The 23,594-nt window shown below is 37.3% G+C and overlaps 2 protein-coding genes and 1 pseudogene across 2 annotated transcripts; all 3 read right to left on the bottom strand.

Annotated features, from left to right (window-relative positions):
- Positions 1 to 2,593: 2,593 nt before the first annotated feature.
- Positions 2,594 to 6,579, bottom strand: LOC141689322 (uncharacterized). The gene is made up of 3 exons (XM_074493581.1): positions 5,953 to 6,579; positions 4,006 to 5,808; positions 2,594 to 3,916 (listed from the first exon to the last, which is right to left on the bottom strand). The coding sequence occupies exons 1-3, from the start codon at positions 6,575 to 6,577 to the stop codon at positions 2,742 to 2,744; spliced, it is 3,603 nt and encodes a 1,200-aa protein (XP_074349682.1). The 5' UTR covers positions 6,578 to 6,579; the 3' UTR covers positions 2,594 to 2,741.
- A 2,455-nt stretch (positions 6,580 to 9,034) lies between these two features.
- LOC141693171 (receptor-like protein 9DC3) lies at positions 9,035 to 12,043 on the bottom strand (annotated as a pseudogene).
- A 6,834-nt stretch (positions 12,044 to 18,877) lies between these two features.
- Positions 18,878 to 21,641, bottom strand: LOC141689033 (uncharacterized). The gene is made up of 2 exons (XM_074493192.1): positions 20,256 to 21,641; positions 18,878 to 20,153 (listed from the first exon to the last, which is right to left on the bottom strand). The coding sequence occupies exons 1-2, from the start codon at positions 21,547 to 21,549 to the stop codon at positions 18,979 to 18,981; spliced, it is 2,469 nt and encodes an 822-aa protein (XP_074349293.1). The 5' UTR covers positions 21,550 to 21,641; the 3' UTR covers positions 18,878 to 18,978.
- Between the last annotated feature and the right edge of the window lie 1,953 nt (positions 21,642 to 23,594).

Genomic DNA, 23,594 nt, shown 5'->3' with positions numbered 1-23,594 from the left:
TCATAATATCTTCAGTGAAGGGCGGAGTAGGATCATCAGGATCTCCAAGGGGAAGAAGATTGCTTGGATCAGCCCTTGGGACAACAGCCCTTCTCTGCACTGGACCATCCAGGTCTATGATAGGAGGAGGATTTCTCCCCTAGGAGGTTCTGGGGGTCTGGTGGTTTGGTGCGCCTCCAAGTCGCGCCTCAGTCTTTGATACTCAGCCTCGTGAGCCCTGATTCTTTCCTGCACTTCTTGGGGATTCGCCCCTTGGGTGCTTTGAGGGTGTTGGTTACCATCAGCCATCGGCTCTTTGCCAGCACGTCTCCTACTTGGGGCTACTTCATCATCCGAAGATTCAGAGTCTCTCTCAGTGTAAGGACCAGAAAATTCTTGATCCTCATGGATAGGAGCCAAACCTCGTATGTATGGGGGCGAGCGCCCTCGTGCTTCACTACGTCCAACATGTCCACTTCCTCCAACCTTGGGGTAAAGGGGCATCCCATAAGGGGGGTTAGTAGTCACAACAGTTGAATATTCGTACCCGATGGGTCGAGAATTCACAGGTGCATGTAGTTGTTGAACTTGGGGATTCGTACCTTGAGTAGCTGAGGGAATCGTCCCTTGTGGCTGAGGTTCAGTTGCCCCTATCTGGGCTTCTCCTTACGTGGTTGCATAGGTTGAATGAGGAGGTACCTCCACAGTTGACGAAATCACTTGGGTTGTCCCCGTTGGTGTTCCTCCTCCAAGGGCTCTAACTGTTCTCCGTGTTTTCGCCATGGTTATTTTTGTGCTTTCCCATAGACGGCGCCAAATGTTATGGATAAAAAAATAAGGTTATTATTTGCTGTATTTATTGCTAAGGTTCGGGAGCTCAAGGCCTTTAATTGCTGCTCTCGTATTTCGTAGCTTAATTCCGCCATTACGAGATGCCTACGTATCTCTGTGAATTAGAGAATCAAGCCAAAAAATGTAGTTCTGATGTGTGGGGTGAGACCCCTTATATGGATGTTGGTGGTCCTTGAATTGGACTTGGTATAGGAGACTTGGTGATCAAGTCTCTGAATTAGAAAGGACTTTGGGGTCCTAAATAGTAGGAAACTGATTGATTATCCTTCTAAGTCCCTTAGAGGCTAATCTGCAAGGATTTATATCCTAATTGGGACTCTTTTCAATAGGTGATTTTTCCCTTATTAATTAATTACGAAATTAATTAATATTCAGGGTTTTTGGGTCTTCTTTGTTCCATCAGGCCTGATCTGGTCCATCAGGCATGATCAATGTGTTAACCTTTTTGGTCCGAATGTCATACATCTTCTTATTGGGCCTAGCAGCCCAAATCATGTATAATTACTGTAATATTTAATTACATAATCAGGGTTTATTTTATCCCTATCAAGCCGGTACCGTATTTTCATGTTCCAACGGAGTAATTTATGTTTCGTTGGATACGAGTCAAATATGATCGATTAATATTAACCATAATTTTTATTCAACTATTCACATGATTGTCATTTAATATAAAATAAATATAATGTTGTAAAAATAATAACAACATAAGTCATATTTTGTAGGAAATTAAAACTTATGTACGGTATTAAGAATTATAAATGGTTATTTATTTACAAATATAATGAGCTAAAACTATATTTTCCATATGAGGTTAAATAGAATATGAATTATGGATCAAATTTGAATATTCAAGTATGATCATTTTATAAAAAATAATATGAGACCTAATTTGAGCGAATATACGAGTGTTCATATCCGTGATCATATTTCTTCCGAATTTAATTTTTCCGAATTATTTATAAAATAAATAGGAGACATGTATGATATTTTCGAGTCGTATATAAGCCGAAACACCGGATAGTTCAATTCAATTTACATCCCTTATAGAAATACTCCATTTGCCCCAACCATTTCTTTGCAGTTTCCTTTTTTGATGTCACATCCAATTCTTTACATTTCAAAACTTACCAAAAATAGTCGACGGTTCCACCATTTTCTCACTTTTCCTTCCTTTTCACACTACTTTTAACCCCAATATCTCCTTTTTATACATTAAAAATCAATAGGTCCCACCACTTCTCCCACTTTTCTTTCTCTTTTTCACTACTTTATACATATTTCTACTTTATACATATTTCTTAACCTCCCCCAAACCAAACGTAAAGAGACGGAGGTAATTTTTTTTGTTTGTACATGTTACTTGAATGCAATAAGAAGTAAAATTTCTTTTAACCCAGATGATCAACAAAATCCTGAGTCCGTCCTGCCGCCTAAATCGATATTCAGTGATCTAACTGAAACATCTCTGGTGATCCTTCCAGCAAACTGATTCATAACTTGGAAAAGATAGAAGTCCTTAAATAACCTTAAATGATCAGCTTCCAAAAGTCTCAATATACTGGTTAGCTTTCAAGTTACTAACTCATTACTCAATCATGAACCATTAAGCCATAGTATTAACAGCAAATGACTTGAACACATCTGTAATATCCCTGCAGGCTTTTACAATATATAGTTCAAGTTGCTCTCTTGAATTTCATTTGACGTGTTAATTCTTGATTTTTACAATATAACTATTTTAACATGAATAAGATAAAGAGTGGAGATCAATGAATGTGAAACCAAAGTGACTTCTTCATTACCGGTTCTAAACTACTACTCGAATTTGGCATACAGAAATATTATATCACACACAAATTTTATTCAGAAAACATCAAACCAAATTAACACACAGCGTTTCAAGGTCATCATGGTCGAATAATATTGTTCATGGTTCTTCTCATCAACTTTTCTTGCAGTCCTTCAATGTATCTCAGAAACCACCAAGGCTTTCCAATAATGAACACAATGCAACCTGTAGACAATCCGCATACCAATCCAATTCCATATCCCATAAGGATTACATCCCAACCCAATCCATTGCCTGTATCTTCTTTATCATCACTTTCAACTTTCTGTCGCGGTGGCCCTGGCTGCTCACATTTCTCCGTCAAAGGAGATCCACACAAGGCAGTGTTACCCAGGTATGAACTATTACTAAAAGTGATAAATTGTCCTTTCTGAGGAATTTTTCCCGTAAGATGGTTTTGAGAGAGGTTCAAGACCTCTAGAAATGTCAAGCTAGTTAACTGATAAGGAATGGCACCTGATAATAGATTTGAAGACAAATCTAAAGATTGGAGTGCTTCCATATTTCCCAGTTGTGGTGGAACAGGTCCAGTAAGACTATTATGAGATAAATTGAGCAATACAAGCCATCTAAGCTCTCCAGTGACCTTTGGAATTTCTCCGTGGAATTTGTTGCATGACAGATCTATGGCTGTGTAAAGATTAAGAATTTGTTTCACTTCGTACTCTGTCCCTTTCACAGTTAACGACGCAGAAGCTTCATAGTAGTAAATGTACACTCCTGTTGTAATAAAATAAGAATATGTCTTATCAATCGATTTCATATTTTTGAAGTATTGAATCGGCAAATTGCCTGTGAATTCATTGTTGGAGAGATCCACTATACGCAACTTGGGGAAGGCATGTGCTTTGTTTTTTTCAACTATTGTACCATGAAATTTATTTGATCGCAAGACAAGGACTTCTAAATCTCCATGAGTAATTAGCCATGACGGAAATGTACCACTTATTTTGTTGTTTCCAATGTCAAGAATTTTTAGCTGCTTACAGTTTGCCAAATCTTGGGGAAACGGCCCTTCTAAATGATTGTTATACATGATTAAATATGTCAGCTGACAGCTCCTGGAGAGAATTGTTGGGAATGTTCCTCGCAATTGATTGTTACCAAGATCAATGGAAATCAGTTTATCAAAAAGATTTCCTACACAACGTGGAAGTGCACCACTAAATCCATTGTTTGAGAGAACAAGAAACCTAAGAGATGTGGAATTGCAAATTGTTGCAGGAATTTCACCTGTTAAAAAAATTGGAGTTAAGTAATTTTGTAATATCGGATTACTGTTCTTGCATACAAAAGAAAAATAAACAAGGAGAAAAATAGACCTGTGAAACGGTTTCCACTTAAATTGATGTATTCAAAAATTGGATGAACGATAAATTCCTTAGATATGTTTCCAGAGAAATCGTTGCTGGAAAAATCAATGAAATATAGGGATGCCGAGTTTTTCCCCAAGTCATTTGGAATATTTCCAGAAAACCTATTAATACTCAAATCAAGATACATCAGATTAGTGAGATTAGAAATGGTCTTTGGAAGTGGTCCAGTCAGTTGATTAAACCTGAGACAAAACACTTCCAGTAGCTTCAGGTTTCTGATATCTGATGGAATATAGCCAGCAAGATTATTGTAGCTAAGATCTAGGTAGCTGAGGTTACTCAAAAGCCCCAGTTCGTAAGGAATACTAGAACTTAAATAGTTGACTGACATGTCTAGGCGTTGAAGCTTCCCAAGTAGTCCTGTAGAAGAAGGAATACTTCCTTCAAATGCATTAGAATTCAACAAAAGTTCTTCAAGATCAAGAAGCATCCCTATATCATCTGGAAGTGAACCTGAAAAGTTGTTATTCGATAAACCAAGATATCTTAATTTGGAAAGCTTAAATAAATTTGGTGGCAGCGGCCCCTCAAAAGAATTCTCATGAAGATAGAGCCGTTCCAATTCAGAAAGCATCCGTAGTTCATCCGGAAGTGAACCTGAAAAGTTGTTCCTTGATAGGCCAAGATATTTTAACTTGGAAAGTTTGAATAAATTTGATGGCAACGAACCCTCAAAAGAATTCTCATCAAGATAGAGCCATTCCAATTTAAGAAGCATCCCTATATCATCCGGAAGTGAACCTGAAAAGTTGTTATTTGATAAACCAAGATATCTTAATTGGGAAAGCTTAAATAAATTTGGTGGCAGCGGCCCCTCAAAAGAATTCTCTTCAAGATAGAGCCATTCCAACTCAAGAAGCATCTCTAGCTCATCTGGAATTGAACCTGAAAGGTTGTTCCTTGACAGGCTAAGATATCTTAATTTGGAAAGCTTGAATAAATTTGATGGCAACGATCCCTCAAAAGAATTCTCATCAAGATAGAGCCATTCCAATTCACGAAGCATCCGTAATTCTTCTGGAATTAAACCTGAAAAGTTGTTATTTGATAAACCAAGATATCTTAATTTGGAAAGTTTAAATAAATTTGGTGGCAGCGGCCCCTCAAAAGAATTCTCATGAAGATAGAGCCGTTCCAATTCAGAAAGCATCCCTAGTTCATCCGGAATTGAACCTGAAAAGTTGTTCCTTGATAGGCCAAGATATTTTAACTTGGAAAGCTTGAATAAATTTGATGGCAACGAACCCTCAAAAGAATTCTCATCAAGATAGAGCCATTCCAATTTAAGAAGCATCTCTAGTTCTTCTGGAATTAAACCTGAAAAGTTGTTCTTTGATAGGTCAAGATGAACTAATTTAGAAAGCTTGTATATAATTGGTGGCAGCGGCCCCTCAAAAGAATTCTCATCGAGATAGAGCCATTCCAACTCAAGAAGCATCTCTAGCTCATCTGTAATTGAACCTGAAAGGCTGTTCATTGAAAGGCTAAGATATCTTAATTTGGAAAGCTTGAATAAATTTGATGGCAACGATCCCTCGAAAGAATTCTCATTAAGATAGAGCCATTCCAATTCACGAAGCATCTCTAATTCATCTGGAATTAAACCTGAAAAGTTGTTCTTTGATAGGCCAAGATATCTTAATTCAGAAAGCTTGAATAAATTTGATGTTAACGATCCCTCAAAAGAATTCTCATCAAGATAGAGATATTCCAATTCACGAAGCATTACTATATCATCTGGAATTGAACCTAAAAAATTGTTACTCGTGTGTCAAGATATCTTAAATTTGAAAAATTGAATATGTGGCAACGACCCCTCAAAAGAACTTTCATGAAGATCGAGGGATTTGAAATTATGCAAACCGTTAAACACTGATTTTAGCACCAGATTACCTGTGAACATGTTAGATGAAAGATCAAGGTAGATCAGTTTATGGCAATTGGATATGAATACTGGGAAATTTGACGCAAGATTATTAGAACTAAGGTCGAGGATGGCTATGAAAGGCATGAGAGTAAAATTGGACCAGTTCGGAGCTTCCAGGTGATTGCTTGACAGGTCTAAGGTGCGCAACATCTGAAGATGGCTAACCTGGTAAGGAATAGAACTGCTGAGATAATTTAGGCTAAAGTCGAGGTATTGAAGCTCAGTTAAATGTTCAATGTCTGGTGGTATTGGACCGCTGAAGTTGTTGGCTGGGATGGTAAAACTGGTGAGAATCGGAAATGAAGTGAAATCAAACATGGCAAGTGTGCCATGGAGTTGTTTATGTGAAAGGTTTATTTCAGTGACTGAACCTGCAGAGTTACAGGTAATGCCAGTCCAATTACAAAGATGATCGAGATTAGTGAGTGACCAAGAGTTGAGTACATAAGACGGGGCTAGGCTATTTTTCCATTTCACAAGAGCTTCTCCTTCCCTTCTTGTTGATACTGAACTGAGATGAGTGAGACTCACTGGTAGTAAGAAGAGAAAGAAAAGGGAAAGAAGGTGACAAGGCTCTCCATTGTGCACCATAATTTTTTTTTAATAATATATTCAATAGAATTGTAGCTCACTAGCTCTTTCTATTTATATGTGTATTCGGATAACACTGCACAGCTGCGCTTCCCTTATTGACAAATATTAATTGGAACAGATCAAAGACTTCGTCTGCATGCAGTGTAATTATGTTTAATTAGTTGGAAAGACGTGATTATTAGTAGTAATTATATCTTTGATTTTTTCAAACGGTGAAAGCTTAGTGTGTGGATAATTGTTGGTCAATAACTTTCATACTGGAGTGCAACCCTACAGGCTTTACTCTGTAGAACTAATCAACAAGACCTCTATGATATATTCTCCTATTTAATTTGATAACTTAACTAATCTTCTTACAGCTACATCGTCTGGTTTGTTCGAGTGGTAGTTTTTTTATTAGGAATAGATCTAAGAAAAAGAGCTATCTGCAATTACAATAGCTAAGAATGATACATCAATTTGAACTAAAAATACGATTAGAGTAAGCATAAAAGGATTTAGCAAGCTAAAATATCAACGAGGCGGCCGTCTAGAATCCTTAAATCATCTTCCAAGAACCTCAATAGAATGGTTGGCTTACATGTTACAAAGTAACAAACCCAGTTATGGGACTATTCACACCCCTGCCGTGGTTTAAACGTTCTTTATGTCCTTGTCATCAACTTTTCCTCGAATAGATTTATGGAAAACCACAAAGGCTTTCCACCTGTGAACACAATCTACACATTTCTTTGTCAAGGTTACCTCCGTATTAGTATTGAAAGTTCTTATGTTACTGTTCAATCTTACTCAACTTATCTTCGTGTTAGAGTTGATAAAAATGTTTGTATCTGATAAATTCTTTTGGTAGCTAGCAGTATTCTTTTCTCAGTTTTCAACTTCTTGGTGCTGTTTGAGCTATTAAAATTAATTTAGACCTGTTATGGTAGGAGGGGTACGGAGATCACAGAGGCGTTATATATGCAGATGAAAGTTGAGAAAGCTTGCATGAACTGATTGATGAACAGCTTGATACAATGAGTGATACACATTCCCTGGTTTCATAGTAAGGGCAAAGTCTAAACAGCAGCCTAAAGAAGCTGTCAACTGCATATGTTTAACCCTATGCAAACTAGCTACGACCACTTTCAAAGATGGCTCTGTCCAATTTAATGCATCATAATAACCCATTCCACATGCCAACTTGGAATCATTCTATTTCTGAATTTTCTAGTTCAGGCAATGGCAGAGACAACTGAAAGCAGCTTTCTTTCAATCTGGAAACTGAACATCTTTTACCAGTAAACGTTTCGTCCAAACTTTAATAATTTTGTTTGGTATTTCACAATTCTTTTTCTTCAAATTGTTGATAAAGATGCAATAATCAACCGGACAATTCTATTGTTCACAACTTTTTCACGTGGATAACTTTTGAAAATTCAGGCCTAATATGAGTTTACTCTAACACTGTCAAACACCACTTCGCTATACAATTACCAAAGATTGCCCTTATTAACTATTATCAGGTGGCAGACGAACCACACGAGCAACCATTCACATAAAAATAAAAGCCTTGCTTATCTAGGAATTATTTCATAAGTTTGGTATTTCATCAGTTCTAAACTACTACCTGGTGATTAGTAGAACACAAGTGAGCTCATTATTGGAACCAGACTACTACATAACATAGCATAACAAATTATTAGATGACATCACAAATAATATGTGCATTGTATACACCCGATCATTAGAACACATTATCATAAGATAAATTCTTTTCAAGTTGTTAGTCTTGATCAACAGTGTTCTTCGTGGATCTCCTCATCAGCTTCTACTGAAGTCTTTTTACGCATCTCTAAAACCAGCAAGGCTTTCTGATTTTTAAAAACAATATACCCTGCAGATAGTCCGAATATCAATCCAGTTCCATATCTCACAAGAAGTATATGCCCTATTATTCGGTATCATAGTATTAAAATATTGAATTGGAAATTTGCCTGTGAATTCATTCTTGGAGAGATCCACTATGCGCAACTTTTGAAAAGGGCTCAGGGTTCTTGTTTCACTAAATGTACCATGAAGTTTATTTGATTGCAAGACAAGGACTTCTAGCTCTTCGAAGTAAATTCCGTGCATGTACAAAAATGTCAGCTGACAGCTCTCGGTGAACGTTGTTGGTATTGTTCACTGTAATTGATTATAACCAAGTTTCAGAGAAAGAAGTGCATCAGAAAAATTTCCCCAACAATGTGGAAGTGCACCGGTTAATTCAACATAATAGAATCAAATTCCCTTGAAACTTGCTGTGTCTAAATTCAAATAAGTAAATTACACAATGAGATGTTATGTAACACAAATTAGAGTCTAAATTCAGACCCCCTGCAATAATATAAACCACGACATAGTTCAAGTTGCGTTCTCATATTCCCTTCGATTTTGATTTTGGTGTTTCTGTATCCAACAATTCCTCTCAACATGGTTTGATTTAGTTAATGAGGTTAAGACTAATAAATTTGCAACAAAAGTAATTTCATTACCAGACATAAACTACTAGTACTAAACTTTGCATAAAAATATATAAATGACACCACAAATGTTATGTGCCAAAGATACAACTGATTCAGAACGCATCAACCCAAAACAACAGTGTCTTCAAGTTGTTTGTCTTGGCCAACCAATTTTCTTCCTGGATATTGTCATCAACTTCTGCTGCAGTGCTTCAATGTATCTCAAAAACTACCAAGGTTTTTCGATTTTGAACACAATGTAACCGATAGACAATCCACATACCAATCCGATTCCATATCCCATTAGGATCACTTTCCAGTCGAATGCATGATCTTGATTACCATTTTCGACTTCTTGTGATGGTGACACTTTGTGCTTACATTTCTTTGTCAAAGGAGATCCACACAAGGCAGAGTTACCTAGGTATGAATCATTACTGAAAGTGCTAAATTGTCCCTTCTGAGGGATTTCTCCAGTAAGATGGTTTTCCGAGAGATTCAAGACCTCCAGAAATGTCAAACTAGTTAGCTCAGGAGGAATAGGACCTGTCAATTGATTAGATGACAAATCTAGAGATTGAAGCGCTTCCATATTTCCCAGCACTGACGGGATATGACCTGTAAGACTATTATGAGATAGATTGAGCAATGCAAGCGATCTAAGCTCTCCGGTGATCTGTGGAACTTCTCCTTGAAATTTGTTGCACGACAGATCAATGGCCGTGTAAATATGAAGGATTTTATTCACTTCATACTCAGTCCCTTTCACAATAATTGAGACAGATGCTGGATTATAGGGCTGTGCCCGTAAATAGTAATAATTATATTCAAAAGCCTTTTCACTCTGTTTAATAGTACTAAAATACTGAATTGGCAAATTGCCAGTTAATTCATTGTTGGAAAGATCCATGATTGGCAACTTGCGGAAGGAATGTGATCCATTTATTCCACTTACTGTACCATGAAATCTGTTTGATCGCAAGACAAGGACTCGTAGCTCTCTCTAAGAGAGATTAGCCATGACGGAAATGTACAACTTATATTGTTGTTTCCAATATCAAGAATTTGTAACTGCTTACAGTCTGACAATGCTGGGGGCAGCATTCCTTCAAAGTGATTGCTGTACATGCTTAAGAATTTCAGCTGACAACTCATGGTGAAGTTTGTGGATACTAGTCCTCGAAATTTATTATTACCAAGTTTAGCAGAAGACAGTCTACGAGCAAGATTTCCAAAACAATTTGGAAGAGCGCCACTGAATCCATTATTTGACAGATCAAGAGTCTCAAGAAGTGTGGCGTTGCAAATTGCATGAATTTCACCTGTTAAAATGTAAGAGCTCTAATTAATTTTCAGTAAAAAATTACTGGCATTAAACTGAAGTAGCATACAAAAGAAAAGATAAATGAGGCAAAAATATGACCTGTAAAATGGTTTCCACTTAAATTGATATAATCCAAATTCGGAGCATTGAATTCCTTGGGAATGTTTCCAGAGAAATTGTTGTTTGGAAAATCGATGGAATATAAGGATGTAGAATTTTTCCAGAAGTGAGTTGGAATATTCCCATAAAACCTGTTATCATTCAGGCCAAGAACCAATAGATTACCAAGATTAGAATTGGTCTCTGGAAGCATTCCAGTCAATTCATTATCATCGAGACTAAGGAATTCAAGTGACGTCAGATTCCAAATGTCGGAAGGAATATTGCCTGTAAGATTATTGGAATAAAGATGTAATCTTTTGAGCCTAGTCAAGAGCGCTAACTCGTATGGAATGTTGCCTGTTAGACCATTGGAACAGAGAGCTAAGTAGTCGAGTTTACTCAAGAGCCCCAGTTCAGAAGGAATATAGCCGGTCAGACTATTAGAACAGAGAGCTAAGTGGTTGAGCTTAGTCAAGAATCCCAGCTCAGAAGGAATACTCGAATTCAAATGGTTATATCCAAGGTCGAGGTATTGAAGCTCCGTAAGTAGACCCACGGAAGAAGGAATCACTCCTCTAAATAAATTGTCATCCAAACGAAAAACTTCAAGATGACGAAGTACCCTTATATCAGAGGGAATAGAACCTGAAAACTTATTACTTGATAGGGAAAGATCTTTTAATTTGGATAGCCTCAAAACATTTTCTGGAAATGGCCCCTCAAAAGAATTGTTACGAAGATTGAGGGATTCAAGGTTATGGCAATGAGATATAAATTCTGGGAATTTTGATGCAAGATTATTGAAACTAAGATTGAGGCTAAGCAAAAAAGGCATGGTGGAAAAATTGGACCAGTTTGGAGCTTCCAAGTGATTATCTGTAAGGTCTAAGATGGGCAGCCTCTAAAGATGGCTAATCTGGTATGGGATGGAACCGTTTAGATGATTAGAGCTAAAATCGAGGTATTGAAGCTTTGTTAAATATTTAATGCCTGGTGGTATTGAGCCGGTGAACTTGTTATCTGCAATGGTGAAACTATTTAGATTTGGGAAAGAAGTAAAATTGAAGTTAGCAAGCGTTCCACTGATTTGTTTTGCTAAGAGGTTTATTTCAGTGATTGAACCTGCAGAATCACAGATAATGCCAGTCCAGTTGCAAAGATTGGTGAGACTGGTGAGTGACCAAGAATCGAGGAACGAAGATGGAGTTAGGCTAATCTTCCACTTCAATAGAGCTTCTCCTTCAAGTCTTGTTGTAGGTAGTGTTGTAAGGATGGATGGAAGTAAAAGGAGAAAGGAAACAAAAAGTAGAAGGTGCCAAGGCCTTTCAAAGTGTACCATGTTTCTGCTCATCATGTTCGTCAGACGTCACATAACGATCCAACACTTTAGTGCACACTTCAATTAGTTTTATCAAACAGCAAAATATATACCTGCTACAGTAGAAAACAAAATGTATGAAAATACAAGAAGATCAAGGAAGTAGGAAGGCATTTATGCATAATTTAGTAGTTGGAAGGTAGCCCCAGCCCCTACTGTTTGCATTTAGGAACATTGTGTAGTCATTGCATGCTCTTGAAGACTTTGAAATTGGAGATATTTTGTAACTAGTATTCACAACTAACCATATGTTTCAAAGATGTTGAACTATGCACTTCTCTGTCTGTCTCTCTTTGTAAACAAGTCTAAACAGAGTATTATTTTGGTATGAATTAATACACAAGTATAAATTAATTTATTGAGCTATGGTGTAACAGGTGATATGGTCTAAATTACCTTCATTTATGTAGCACACATTTTTGTTCAAGTTTATTGTATACAAGTTTAATGAAATTTACGCCCCTGCTGCCATAGTTTTCTAGTTTCTGTATATGTGTTCTGCACATCTTGGATCTCTGCTTTAAACATAGATTTGGCGTTTCTCTATCCAACGCGGTAAAACCTCTCTCATTTTTTTCTTGGTGGAGGCGTATAACTTTTAAGTTGATACGACAGCAGAGGGTTTCCTCATTCCTGCATTTGTTTGAAATCTTTTTCCATAAACGAGGGAAGCGCTAATGATCCCTGAAAGTAAAGTGAATTTAGTATCAGAACCGAAGTACCAGACTAATGCCTACCTTGGCATAATAAGAAATCATTTACTAAGAATTATGGCACCACAAACTTATGTACATAATGTTGGACAAACTTAGTATTTTAGACTAAGCTTTGAATCATTTTGAGACTCTATATGAGTGAGACACATTATGTGTTAGTGGTGTGTATTTATTGGAACGTATTCTCCTCTTCGAGGCTCAAAATGAGTAAAAGGTGAATGAGAACTAATATTCCAAAGTTTTATCTTTTAATATGAAAAGTGGTTTTGTACCACATCGAGAGTAGCACAAACATATTCCTTAGTTTTTCTTATAAATATCATGTATCACATCGAAAAGAAAAACAAGTTCTTTTAAGCCTCTCTTTATAAATAGAGTCTTAGGACATCAGTTTTATTAAATCAAGGGAATAAGATCATCTCTTTCATTCTCGGTCTCTTTAGTCTTAAATTTTTCCAATATTCCGATGATAGTTCTCGGGCTTAGTTCAAGTTCGCTGAGAGTATATTCGATCTATCGATTATACTAGTATCTCATTTTATCCTGGGAGGCTATCGACTAGCACATACGGTGAGAGGCGAAATAGCTTTAAGGTTACCGTTTTGACTGGACTCGAGGATCTCCCTTTGGTTATATCTTTCATTTCTCTGTTTGATTTCGTTTACTCACGCACACACTTATTTGATTTATATGTATTAATCACAGATTGTATTCACAATCTTAAAGCTATCTTATTTTATACATCTGTGACTGATACATCTGTACTGCTTGTTTTGTTGAGTAACAGATCGATGGAGAACCAAACTGTGAATGATCTGATGAACATGACGGCTGATCCCAACGCACAGATCACTGGATCTGATGGGGTTCACCAGCAGCCGATTAACCCTAACGCACAGATCGTACGATCTGATGGGGGTTAAACTCCTGTTGGACATGTGCCTTCGGGACATGTGCCTGTGGGACACACTGTCATTGGACAATTTAGTGTTCCTCTTGGACATATATCGGCATGATTCACTCCTCCGATCATACCTGCGGTGCCTACTGGTGTGCATACACCTGTAGTACAGACGCACGTACCATCTGTTCCACCTGTGGTGCCTGCTGCACCTGTTATGCCAACTGTGCCTGCTGCACATGCTGAAAAACCTGAGAAGTTCAACGGAACGAACTTCAAACGTTGGCAACAAAAGATGCACTTTTATCTGACCACGTTGTATATGGATCGCTTCCTTAAGGAAGAACCACTGTTGCTCACTGCTGAGAGTAACATGCAGACTGTGTATGCTGCTGATGCTTGGAAGCACTCCGACTACATCTGTCGCAACTATGTGTTAAATTGTTTGTCTGACTCGTTGTATAACGTATACAGCGCGAAGCCAACAGCTAAGGTCTTATGGGAGTCACTTGACCATAAGTATAAAACCGAGGACGCTGGGGCAAAGAAGTGGATTGTTGGCCGCTTTCTTGATTATAAGATGGCAGACTCTAAGACTGTGGTCAGTCAGGTGCAGGAACTGCAGGTGATCATTCATGACATTCATGCTGAGGGAATGGTCATAAGTGAGACTTTCCAAGTTGCTGCTGTTATTGAAAAGCCTCCATCTGGATGGAAAGATTTCAAGAACTACCTTAAGCACAAGCGAAATGAGATATCTATGGAGGATCTTATTGTTAGACTTCGTATTGAAGAAGACAACAGAGGGTCCGAGAAGAAAGTTAATGTTGCCACTGAGAAGGCAAACATGGTGGAGCATGCTCAAAGCTCCAAGCCCAAGAAGACTAGTTCTGGTAAAGGGGCAAAGCTGGCACCCAAGGGAGGGATTTCAAAGTCGAAATTTCAAGGGAAGTGCTACAACTATGATAAGGTTGGTCATAGGTCTTCTGACTGCAAGAAGCCCAAGAAGCCCAACAAGAAGAAAGAAGCAAACATGGTTGATAATATCTCCAAGGAGATGGGTGATATAGACCTCTGTGCTACGGTCTTTGAAGTGAACCTGGTCGGTTCTAATCCGCGTGAATGGTGGATTGATACTGGTGCTGCTAGGCATGTTTGCTCAGACAAGGCAATTTTCTCTAGCCTCAAAGCTTCCAATGCTGGTGAGAAGCTCTACATGGGGAATTCAGCAACTTCTACCATTGAGGGTGAAGGCACGGTGATCCTGAAGATGACCTCTGGGAAGAATCTGACTTTGAAGAATGTACTTTATGTGCCTGATATTCGCAAGAACCTTGTGTCTGGTTCTCTGTTGAATAAGCATGGCTTTCGCATTGTAATAGAGTCAGATAAAGTTATTTTGTCTAAGAGTGGTATGTTTGTAGGCAAGGGTTATGTAACCGATGGGCTTTTTAAGCTCAATTTGATGTCCGTTAAGGACGATAATGAAATGAAGAATTCTTCTGCTTACTAGCTTAAGTCTCCTAATTTATGGCATGCTAGATTAGGACATGTAAATTATGACACTTTACGACGTTTAAGTGCAAAAGAATACATACCAAAACTCACTATTGATTCAAAACATAAGTGTGAGACTTGTGTTGAGGCAAAATTAACGAGATCATCATTTAAACGTGTGGAAAGGAACACTAAAGTGCTAGACCTAATACATAGCGATATATGTGATTTAAAATTCGCTCCACCAAGAGGAGGAAACAAGTATTTTATTACATTCATTGATGATTGTACAAAATACTGCTATGTATATTTGTTGAAAAGCAAAGACGAAGCTATAGAAAAATTTAAAATCTATAAAGAAGAAGTTGAGACACAACAAACTGAGAAAATCAAAACGATACGAAGTGATCGTGGAGGTGAATATGTTGAACCGTTTGGGAAATTCTGTTCATAACATGGTATAATCCATGAGGTTATTACACCATACTCCCCTCAGTCAAATGGTGTGGCTGAGAGGAAGAATCGCACTCTGAAAGAGATGATAAATGCGATGTTGTTAAGCTCTGGGCTTCCACAATCGATGTGAGGAGAAGCCATCTTAAGCGCAAATAATATTTTAAATATTACGATACGCAAGAATAAGGATGTAAGTCCTTATGAAATGTGGAAGAAAAAGAAACCAAGTTACCAACACCTGAAAGTGTGGGGGTGCCTTGCAAAGATACTGATCCCTACACCGAAGAAGGTGAAGATAGGTCCTAAGACTGTGGATTGTATCTTCATCGGATATCCTCCACACAGTACTGCATATCGGTTTCTTGTTCATGAATCCAAGATTCCTGATATTCAAAATAATACCATTATGGAATCAAGGAATGCCTCATTCTTTGAGACGATGTTTCCCTGTAATCCAGGAAACCAACAACCTACGACGTCTAAACGATCTCATGAGTTTGTAGATGACGATATTGAGAGTGACGAAAGTGAAGACGAAAATGTGGGGGTAGTGAGAAGGAGCAAAAGACAACGAACAGAGAAATCCTATAGGTTTGATTTTATGACCTATTTGCTCGAAGAAGGTAACCCAAAAACCTATAAGGAGGCGGTTACCTCACCTGATGGGCCTATGTGGAAAGAGGCCATCAAGAATGAAGTTGATTCAATTATGCAGAATCATACTTGGGAATTAGTGGACTTGCCTACTGGTTGCAAACCATTAGGTAGCAAGTGGGTTTTCAAGAAGAAGTTGAAAACTGATGGCACTATTGAAAAGTATAAGACCAGACTTGTAATTAAAGGATACAAGCAACAAAAAGGCCTTGATTACTTTGATACATACTCTCCTGTAACGAGAATAACGTCCATAATGATGATGTTTGCTATTGCTGCAATGCGTAATCTAACTGTACATCAAATGGATGTGAAAACAGCTTTCCTAAATGGAGACATAGATGAGGAAATCTATATGGAACAACCCGAAGGGTTTGTTGTCCCAGGACAAGAAAGAAAAGTCTGTAGATTGGTGAAATCATTGTATGGTTTGAAGTAAGCGCCTATGAAATGGCATGAAAAATTTGATGAGGTCGTGCTGGCAAATGGCTTCAAAATTAATGAATGTGATAGTTGTGCCTATTACAAGGATAATGAGAGTGGCTATGTCATGATGACACTATATGTAGATGATCTACTTATTGTCGGAAGCAATGATAAAGTGATCAAATCTACCAAGGATATGTTGAAATCAAGATTCGACATGAAAGACATGGGACTAGCAAATGTAATTCTGGGAATTCAAATTTTTAGAACATCAGAGGGTCTCGCATTAAGTCAACCACATTATGTTGACAAGATCCTTGAGAAGTTTCTTAAGGATGACTTTGAGAAAGCTAGGACACCTGTGGATATGACTTTGCACCTATCCAAGAACAAAGGTGTAGCTGTTTCCCAATTGGAATACTCGAGGATAATTGGTAGTCTGATGTACCTCATGAGCTGTATAAGACCAGACATTGCATACTCAATTAGCAAGTTGAGTAGGTTTACGAGTAATCCAGGAGCTGATCACTGGAAAGCGATCATAAGGGTACTAAGGTACTTGAGGGGAACTCGAGACTATGGACTGCACTATGGAGGATACCCAGCAGTATTAGAAGGATATACTGACACAAACGGGATATCTAGCAAGAAAACACTTAAGTCTACGAGTGGATATGTGTTTACATTAGCTGGAGCGGCAATATCATGGAAATCCTCAAAATAAACGGTGATAACTCATTCCACGATGGAAGCTGAGATTGTGGCACTAGATAAATGCGCCGAAGAGGCTGCATATCTACGTCAGTTTCTGGAGGGTATTCCAAGATGGCCAAAGCCTGTAACTGCAATAGGGATTCACTGTGATAGTCAATCCGCTATTGGCAGAGCACAGAGCACGATGTATAATGGAAAGTCTCGTCATATACGACGACGACACAGTTCCATTAGACAATTGATCTCAACCGGAATTATCACTATTGATTATATACCGTCAAAAGATAATATCGCGGATCCACTAACCAAAGGGTTATCAAGAGAAGTGGTTGAGATATCATCGAGAGGGATGGGCCTTAAGCCTATTGCTTAATGGCATCATGGTGGACACCCAACCATTGCTGACTGGAGATCCCAAGAACTTGGTTCAATGGGAAAACTAAATCATGATGACCAAATTATTATGGGGTAACCCCTGGCCTGTTCCTATGATGAGGAAATAGTGAGATCCGTAAGGTACGAGGTTAAGCTTTGAGCTTTTAATGATCTTTGATGAATACATGGAGTTCAGGAGTGTACACATGGAATTCAGTTGAGTAAACGCGGGTTACTCTATAAGATAAAGATCACCTATGTGGGAGAGAAGTGGGGCCGCTTCAAAGGAGAATTGCGAGGCACAATTCTTTAGAAACTCCTGCAGAACCAGGACGATGTTCCATGGCCAAAATGGACATAATCATGAGAACTGAATGAGTCAGGAAAGATATAGTGATGAGTATGTCATCGTTTACACAAACGGTCGAACAGTTCAAGGACATCGCGTCATACTGTTTACCAGTAAAGTCGATATACTTATTTGAGCGAAGGTTCAAGGAGCATTCTCTACCTATCGTATGCTATATCTGACCGCCGGAACTATCACCAAGTCAAGCTCCGCGTCTGTCTGTCTATGTGGTGCGTGCTACTGGACCATCAATCTCATTTGTGGGGGATTGTTGGACAAACTTAGTATTTTAGACTAAGTTGTGAATCATTTTGAGACTCTATATGAGTGAGACACATTATGTGTTAGTGGTGTGTATTTATTGGAACGTATTCTCCTCTTCGAGCGGATTTCAACGCATATTTACATGCTCAAAATGAGTAAAAGGTGAATGAGAACTGATGTTACAAAGTTTTACCTTTTAATATGAAAAGTGGTTTTGTACCACATTGAAAGTAGCACAAACATATTCCTTAGTTTTTCTTATAAATACCATGTACCACATCGAAAAGAAAAACAAGTCCTTTCAAGCCTCTCTTTATAAATAGAGTCTTAGGGCATCAGTTTTATTAAGTCAAGGAAATAAGAGTCATCTCTTTCATTCTCGGTCTCTTTAGTCTTAAATTTTTCCAATATTCCGGTGATAGTTCTCGGGCTTAGTTCAAGTTCGCCGAGAGTATATTCGATATATCGATTATACTAGTATTTTGTTTTATCCTGGGAGGCTATCGACCAGCACATACGGTGAGAGGCGAAATAGCTTTAAGGTTACAGTTTCAACTGGACTCGAGGATCTCCCTTTGGTTATATCCTTTCTTTCTCTGTTTGATTTCGTTTACTCACGCAGACACTTATTTGATTTATATGTATTAATCGCAGATTGTATTCACACATAATAAACTGGCAAATTCTTTATGACACCACAAATTTAACATATTATCTTAATGTAACAGAACATGTCATCTCAAGATAACTTGGTATTCAATGTGTTCGAGTTGATCGGATATTTTTCTTCTTGAATCTTCTCATCAACTTCTGCTGCAGTCCTCGGATGTATCTCACAAACCACCAAGGTCTTTCGATTGTAAAAACAATGTATCCTGCAGAAAATCCGCATATCAATCCGGTTCCAAATCCCATCACGATCACTTCCCAGTGGAATTCATTATCTTCACCGTCATGATGATCATTTTTGACTCCTGGCGGTGACACTGAGTGTATACATTTCTTTGTCGAAGGAGATCCACACAAGTCCGAGTTGCCTAGGTAAGAATCATTACTGAAAGTGCCAAATTGTCCTTTTTGAGGAATTTCCCCCGTAAGATAGTTATCGGAGAGATTTAATACTTGCAGAAATGTCAAACTAGTAAGCTGTTTAGGAATACCACCTGTCAACTGATTTGAAGATAAATCTAAAGACTGGAGCGCTTCCATATTTCCCAGAAGTGACGGGATAGGTCCTCTAAGACTATTATGAGATAGATTGAGCAATGCAAGCGATTTAAGCTCTCCAGTGACCTTTGGAATTTCTCCTTGAAATTTGTTGGACGACAAATCAATGGCTGTATAAAGATGAAGAATTTTATTCACTTCGTACTTTCTCCCTTTCACATTTATTGAGACAGGTGGTGGATAATAGGGACTCACTAGAGGATAGTAACTGTACGGCTGATCATTTGGTTTAATATTATGAAAATATGGTATTGGCAAATGGCCGGTGAACTGGTTGTTGGAGAGATCCACAATTCGTAACTTGGGGAATGGATGAGCCGTAGCTCTTCCATTTACCATACCATGAAGCCTGTTTGATCGCATGACGAGTACTTCTAGCTGTCCAAGAGTAATTAGCCATGACGGAAATGTCCCACTTATTTTGTTATTTCCTACATCAAGAATTGTCAACTGCTTACAGTTTGCGAAAGCTTGGGGCAATGGTCCTTCAAAGTGATTGTTATGCATGTTTACAAAGGACAGTTGACAGTTTTTGCTGAATGTTGTTGGTATCGTTCCTTGAAATTGATTATAACCAAGATTCAAGGAAATCAGATTGTCAGCAAGACTTGCCAAGCAACTTGGAAGTGTTTTGCTTAATCTATTATCTGACAAATGAAGAATCCTTAGGGATGTGGCCTTGCAAATCGTTGGGGGAACCTCACCTGGTAAAACTCACGTCTTAGGTAAATATTATGTAATCAAATTATAGTCGTTAAGCTGAAGTTACATGCTAAGCGGATAAAAGATAAAGGAGAAAAAATGACCTGTAAATGTGTTACCACTTAAGTCGATGTGATCAAGATTCGGGTGAACATTAAATTTCCTTGGAATGTTTCCTGTAAAATTGTTGTTCGAAAAATCAATGGCAACTAAGGATACAGAGTTCTCCCAAAAGTCACTCGGAATATTTCCAGATAGCCTATTATCATGCAGGTGTATAACAATTAGATTACTGAGATTTGAGACGGTGTTTGGAAGCGGTCCACTCAATTGATTATAGCCAAGACCAAGAGAAGTCAGTAGCTTCAGGTTTCCAATATCCCGTGGAATATTTCCACTGAGATTATTCGATTCAAGATTTAACGAGGTGAGCTTAGTTAAAAGCCCAAGCTCAGAAGGAATTTTGCCGCTAAGATGATTGAAATTAAGTTCTAAGAACTTGAGCTTGGTCAAGAGCCCCAGACCAGAAGGAATAGAACCTTTAAAAGAGTTATTAGTCAAATGAAGTTCTTCAAGATCACGAAGCCTCCCTATATTATCTGGAATAGAACCTGTAAATCTATTATATGATAGGAGAAGAAATCTTAATTTGGAGAGCTTGAATATATCTGGTGGAAACGGGCCCTTTAAAGAATTGTTACCTAAGTTGAGGTGTTCAAGGTTGTGCAGATATTTCAAAACTGATTCATTCACCAGATCACCTGTTATCGAGTTCGATGAAAGATCAAGATAAGTTAGGTTATGACTATTGGATATGAATTCTGGTAATTTCGACGCAATATTATTGGCACCGAGATAAAGTCTAGTAAAAAATGGCATGGGGCGAAAATCGGACCAGTTTAGAACTTCCAAGAGATTAGCTGAGAGATCTAGGGTGCGCAACCTCTGAAGATGACTCACCTGGTATGGAATAGAACCATTGAGATGATTGAAGCTAAAATCTACATATTGAAGCTCTGTCAACTTTCCAATATCTGGCGGTATTGGACCCGTGAGGTTGTTATTATTGATAATGAACTGGTTGAGATCTGGAAAAGTAGTGAAACCGAACTTGGCAAGTGTTCCCTTGAGTTGTTTCCTCGAAAGGTTAATCTCGGAGACTGAACCTGCAGAGTTACAAATAATACCAGTCCAGTTACAAAGATTAGTGAGATTTGCAAGTGACCAAGAACTGAGTAACGAACTCGAAGCTAGGCTACTCTTCCACTTCAATAGAGCTTCACCTTGTCTTGTAGATTCTGTTGTGAGGGTGGATGGAAGTAAAAAGAAGATGAGAACAAGTATAAAATGGTGATTGGAAATTTTAAAGTGTATCATGTTTCTCCTCAAATTTATCATTAATCCAAATATTACATTGCACACTTGTATAAGTATGCAAAACCTCCATTGAAATGTCAAATTGCTGAAAGATACTTCACACCAGAAGATAATAAATGTATATTGATATACAAGAATTAATCAGGTCAACGTGTATATTTTTGCATGCCCAGCTTTTTATAGCAGTCAAGCAAAAGTCATTGTCACGTGGCACAAAATATATATATATATATATATGGAGATGATCGAATAAAAACCAATATTATTCTAAAAACTAGAAATATAACTTGAATCGAATCTTCCCCACATAAATTTTATATAGGGATGGCAATTGGGTCGGATCGGATTTTGCAGAATCCATATCCAAATCCGAAAATTTTATCCATACCCGAACCCGATCCATCGGATTTCGGATCAGATTCGGGTATACCCGAAACCCGAATTTTTTTAAAATTGGATATACATAACCGAACCCGAAACCCGAACCCGAAACCCGAACCCGAACCCGAAATCTGAAAATTTATATAATTATTGATATTACAAGTGCTTGGATTGAACACGCAACTTGCAGAGAAAGAGTTTTTAACGTGCCATTTTCCACCACTATCACATTATTAATTATGTTATTATATGTATAGCTAGTATTTAAGAAATCAACTCAATTGATACCCAATTTTTTAGATTTATCACTAAAAGATGTTTTGTTAACCTTATAAACCTTATCACCCATTTAAATGATTAAATAATTATATTTCTTTAAACTTTATAATAAATTATTTTTTAATATAAATATAAAAACATATATTCTAAATATTATATAATAATATGTATAATGTATATTATATAAAATAATATATATATAATATTATATGTTATCTATATAATTCTAATAATATATATATATATAATAATTCGGGTTTTTTTCGGATTTCGGGTTCCGATAGAGTTTCGAATTTCGGATCGGGTTTCAGATCGGTATACCTAATATCCAAATCCAAAAAATTTCGGGTTTAAAAATTGAAGCCATATCCAAATCCAAAAAATCGGGTTCGGTAAATCCAAAATTTCGGATTTCAGATCGGGTATCCGTCGGATTGGATTATTTTGCCATCCCTAATTTTATACACTCATTCTCTCTCCTCCCACCAATTCACGTGACTCCATGTGTATCCTCTCCTACCAATTCACGTGACTCCCTGGGTATCCTCTCCCACCAATTCACGTGACTCCCTGTGTATCCTCTGTGTATTTTGTTCAATGGCGTAAATAATTTTATTCCTGTTTTTAATTTAATTTTTTCATTAATCGACATTTTTTTAAATCTGACTTCACTATATTTTTCTCCATCTTCCAACGATCAATTTGCATACCATATTTGCTATATTCCGACGATAATCACTATTTATACTTAACGGAATCACTAAACCGAAATTACTATAATTTTAAAACTTTCTTAATTTTAGTGATTCTTGTAAGCATAATTAGTGATTTAAGATCTATAAATTACTATCTAAAATTTAAATTGGAACTTAATTTAGTAATTCTTAAGTTTTTAGGGTTCACCAATTCCTTAAATTGGTTTTAAAAATATTTAGCTCTTTCTAATAATAAGAAATTAGTTAATAAACATTCCATTTATTTAGGGTTTAGGATGTAGAGTTTAGGGCCCTAAACCCTAGAGTCTAAGCCTAAACCCTAACTTAGTCTAGGGTTTAGGGCTAAACCCTAGAAACCAGACCATGTAAATAGTGAATTCTATGTACAATATATTGATTACTATGTGTAATTTGGTGATTATTATGTATAATTTAGTGATTGTCGTTATACGATTTAGTGATTGAAGAGTATATCAGTATGAATATCATACTCACAGCAACACTTTGTCTCCCCCTTTTTAATTTCTTTTTCTGCTCTCGGACCTTTTCTTGTATTATTTATTTATTTATTTATTTGGGTTTAATAAAATCATAGCCCACATAAGTGGACCAGGCCCAACAAAGTTCAATATAACTCTCTGTTCTTTTTTATATTATTAGTTAAATTAACTAAAATTTAGTGATTCTTGT

This window comes from Apium graveolens, chromosome 10 (genome assembly GCF_009905375.1).
Source record: "Apium graveolens cultivar Ventura chromosome 10, ASM990537v1, whole genome shotgun sequence".
Classification (NCBI taxonomy): Eukaryota; Viridiplantae; Streptophyta; class Magnoliopsida; order Apiales; family Apiaceae; genus Apium; species Apium graveolens.
This window is presented reverse-complemented; position numbering and strand designations above follow the sequence as displayed.

Bases quoted from the DNA above. Each gene is read 5' to 3' on its own strand.
- LOC141689322 (XM_074493581.1), bottom strand. From the start codon at position 6,577: ATGGTGCACAATGGAGAGCCTTGTCACCTTCTTTCCCTTTTCTTTCTC. The intron at 5,809-5,952 runs GTAATCTGGTGC...ACAATTTTTTAG, and splicing joins TTCATCTAACATGTTCACAG to GTTCAATTCCAGATGATATA. The intron at 3,917-4,005 runs GTCTATTTTTCT...TTTTTTTAACAG, and splicing joins AAGTGGAAACCGTTTCACAG to GTGAAATTCCTGCAACAATT.
- LOC141689033 (XM_074493192.1), bottom strand. From the start codon at position 21,549: ATGATAAATTTGAGGAGAAACATGATACACTTTAAAATTTCCAATCAC. The intron at 20,154-20,255 runs GTCATTTTTTCT...GAGTTTTACCAG, and splicing joins AAGTGGTAACACATTTACAG to GTGAGGTTCCCCCAACGATT.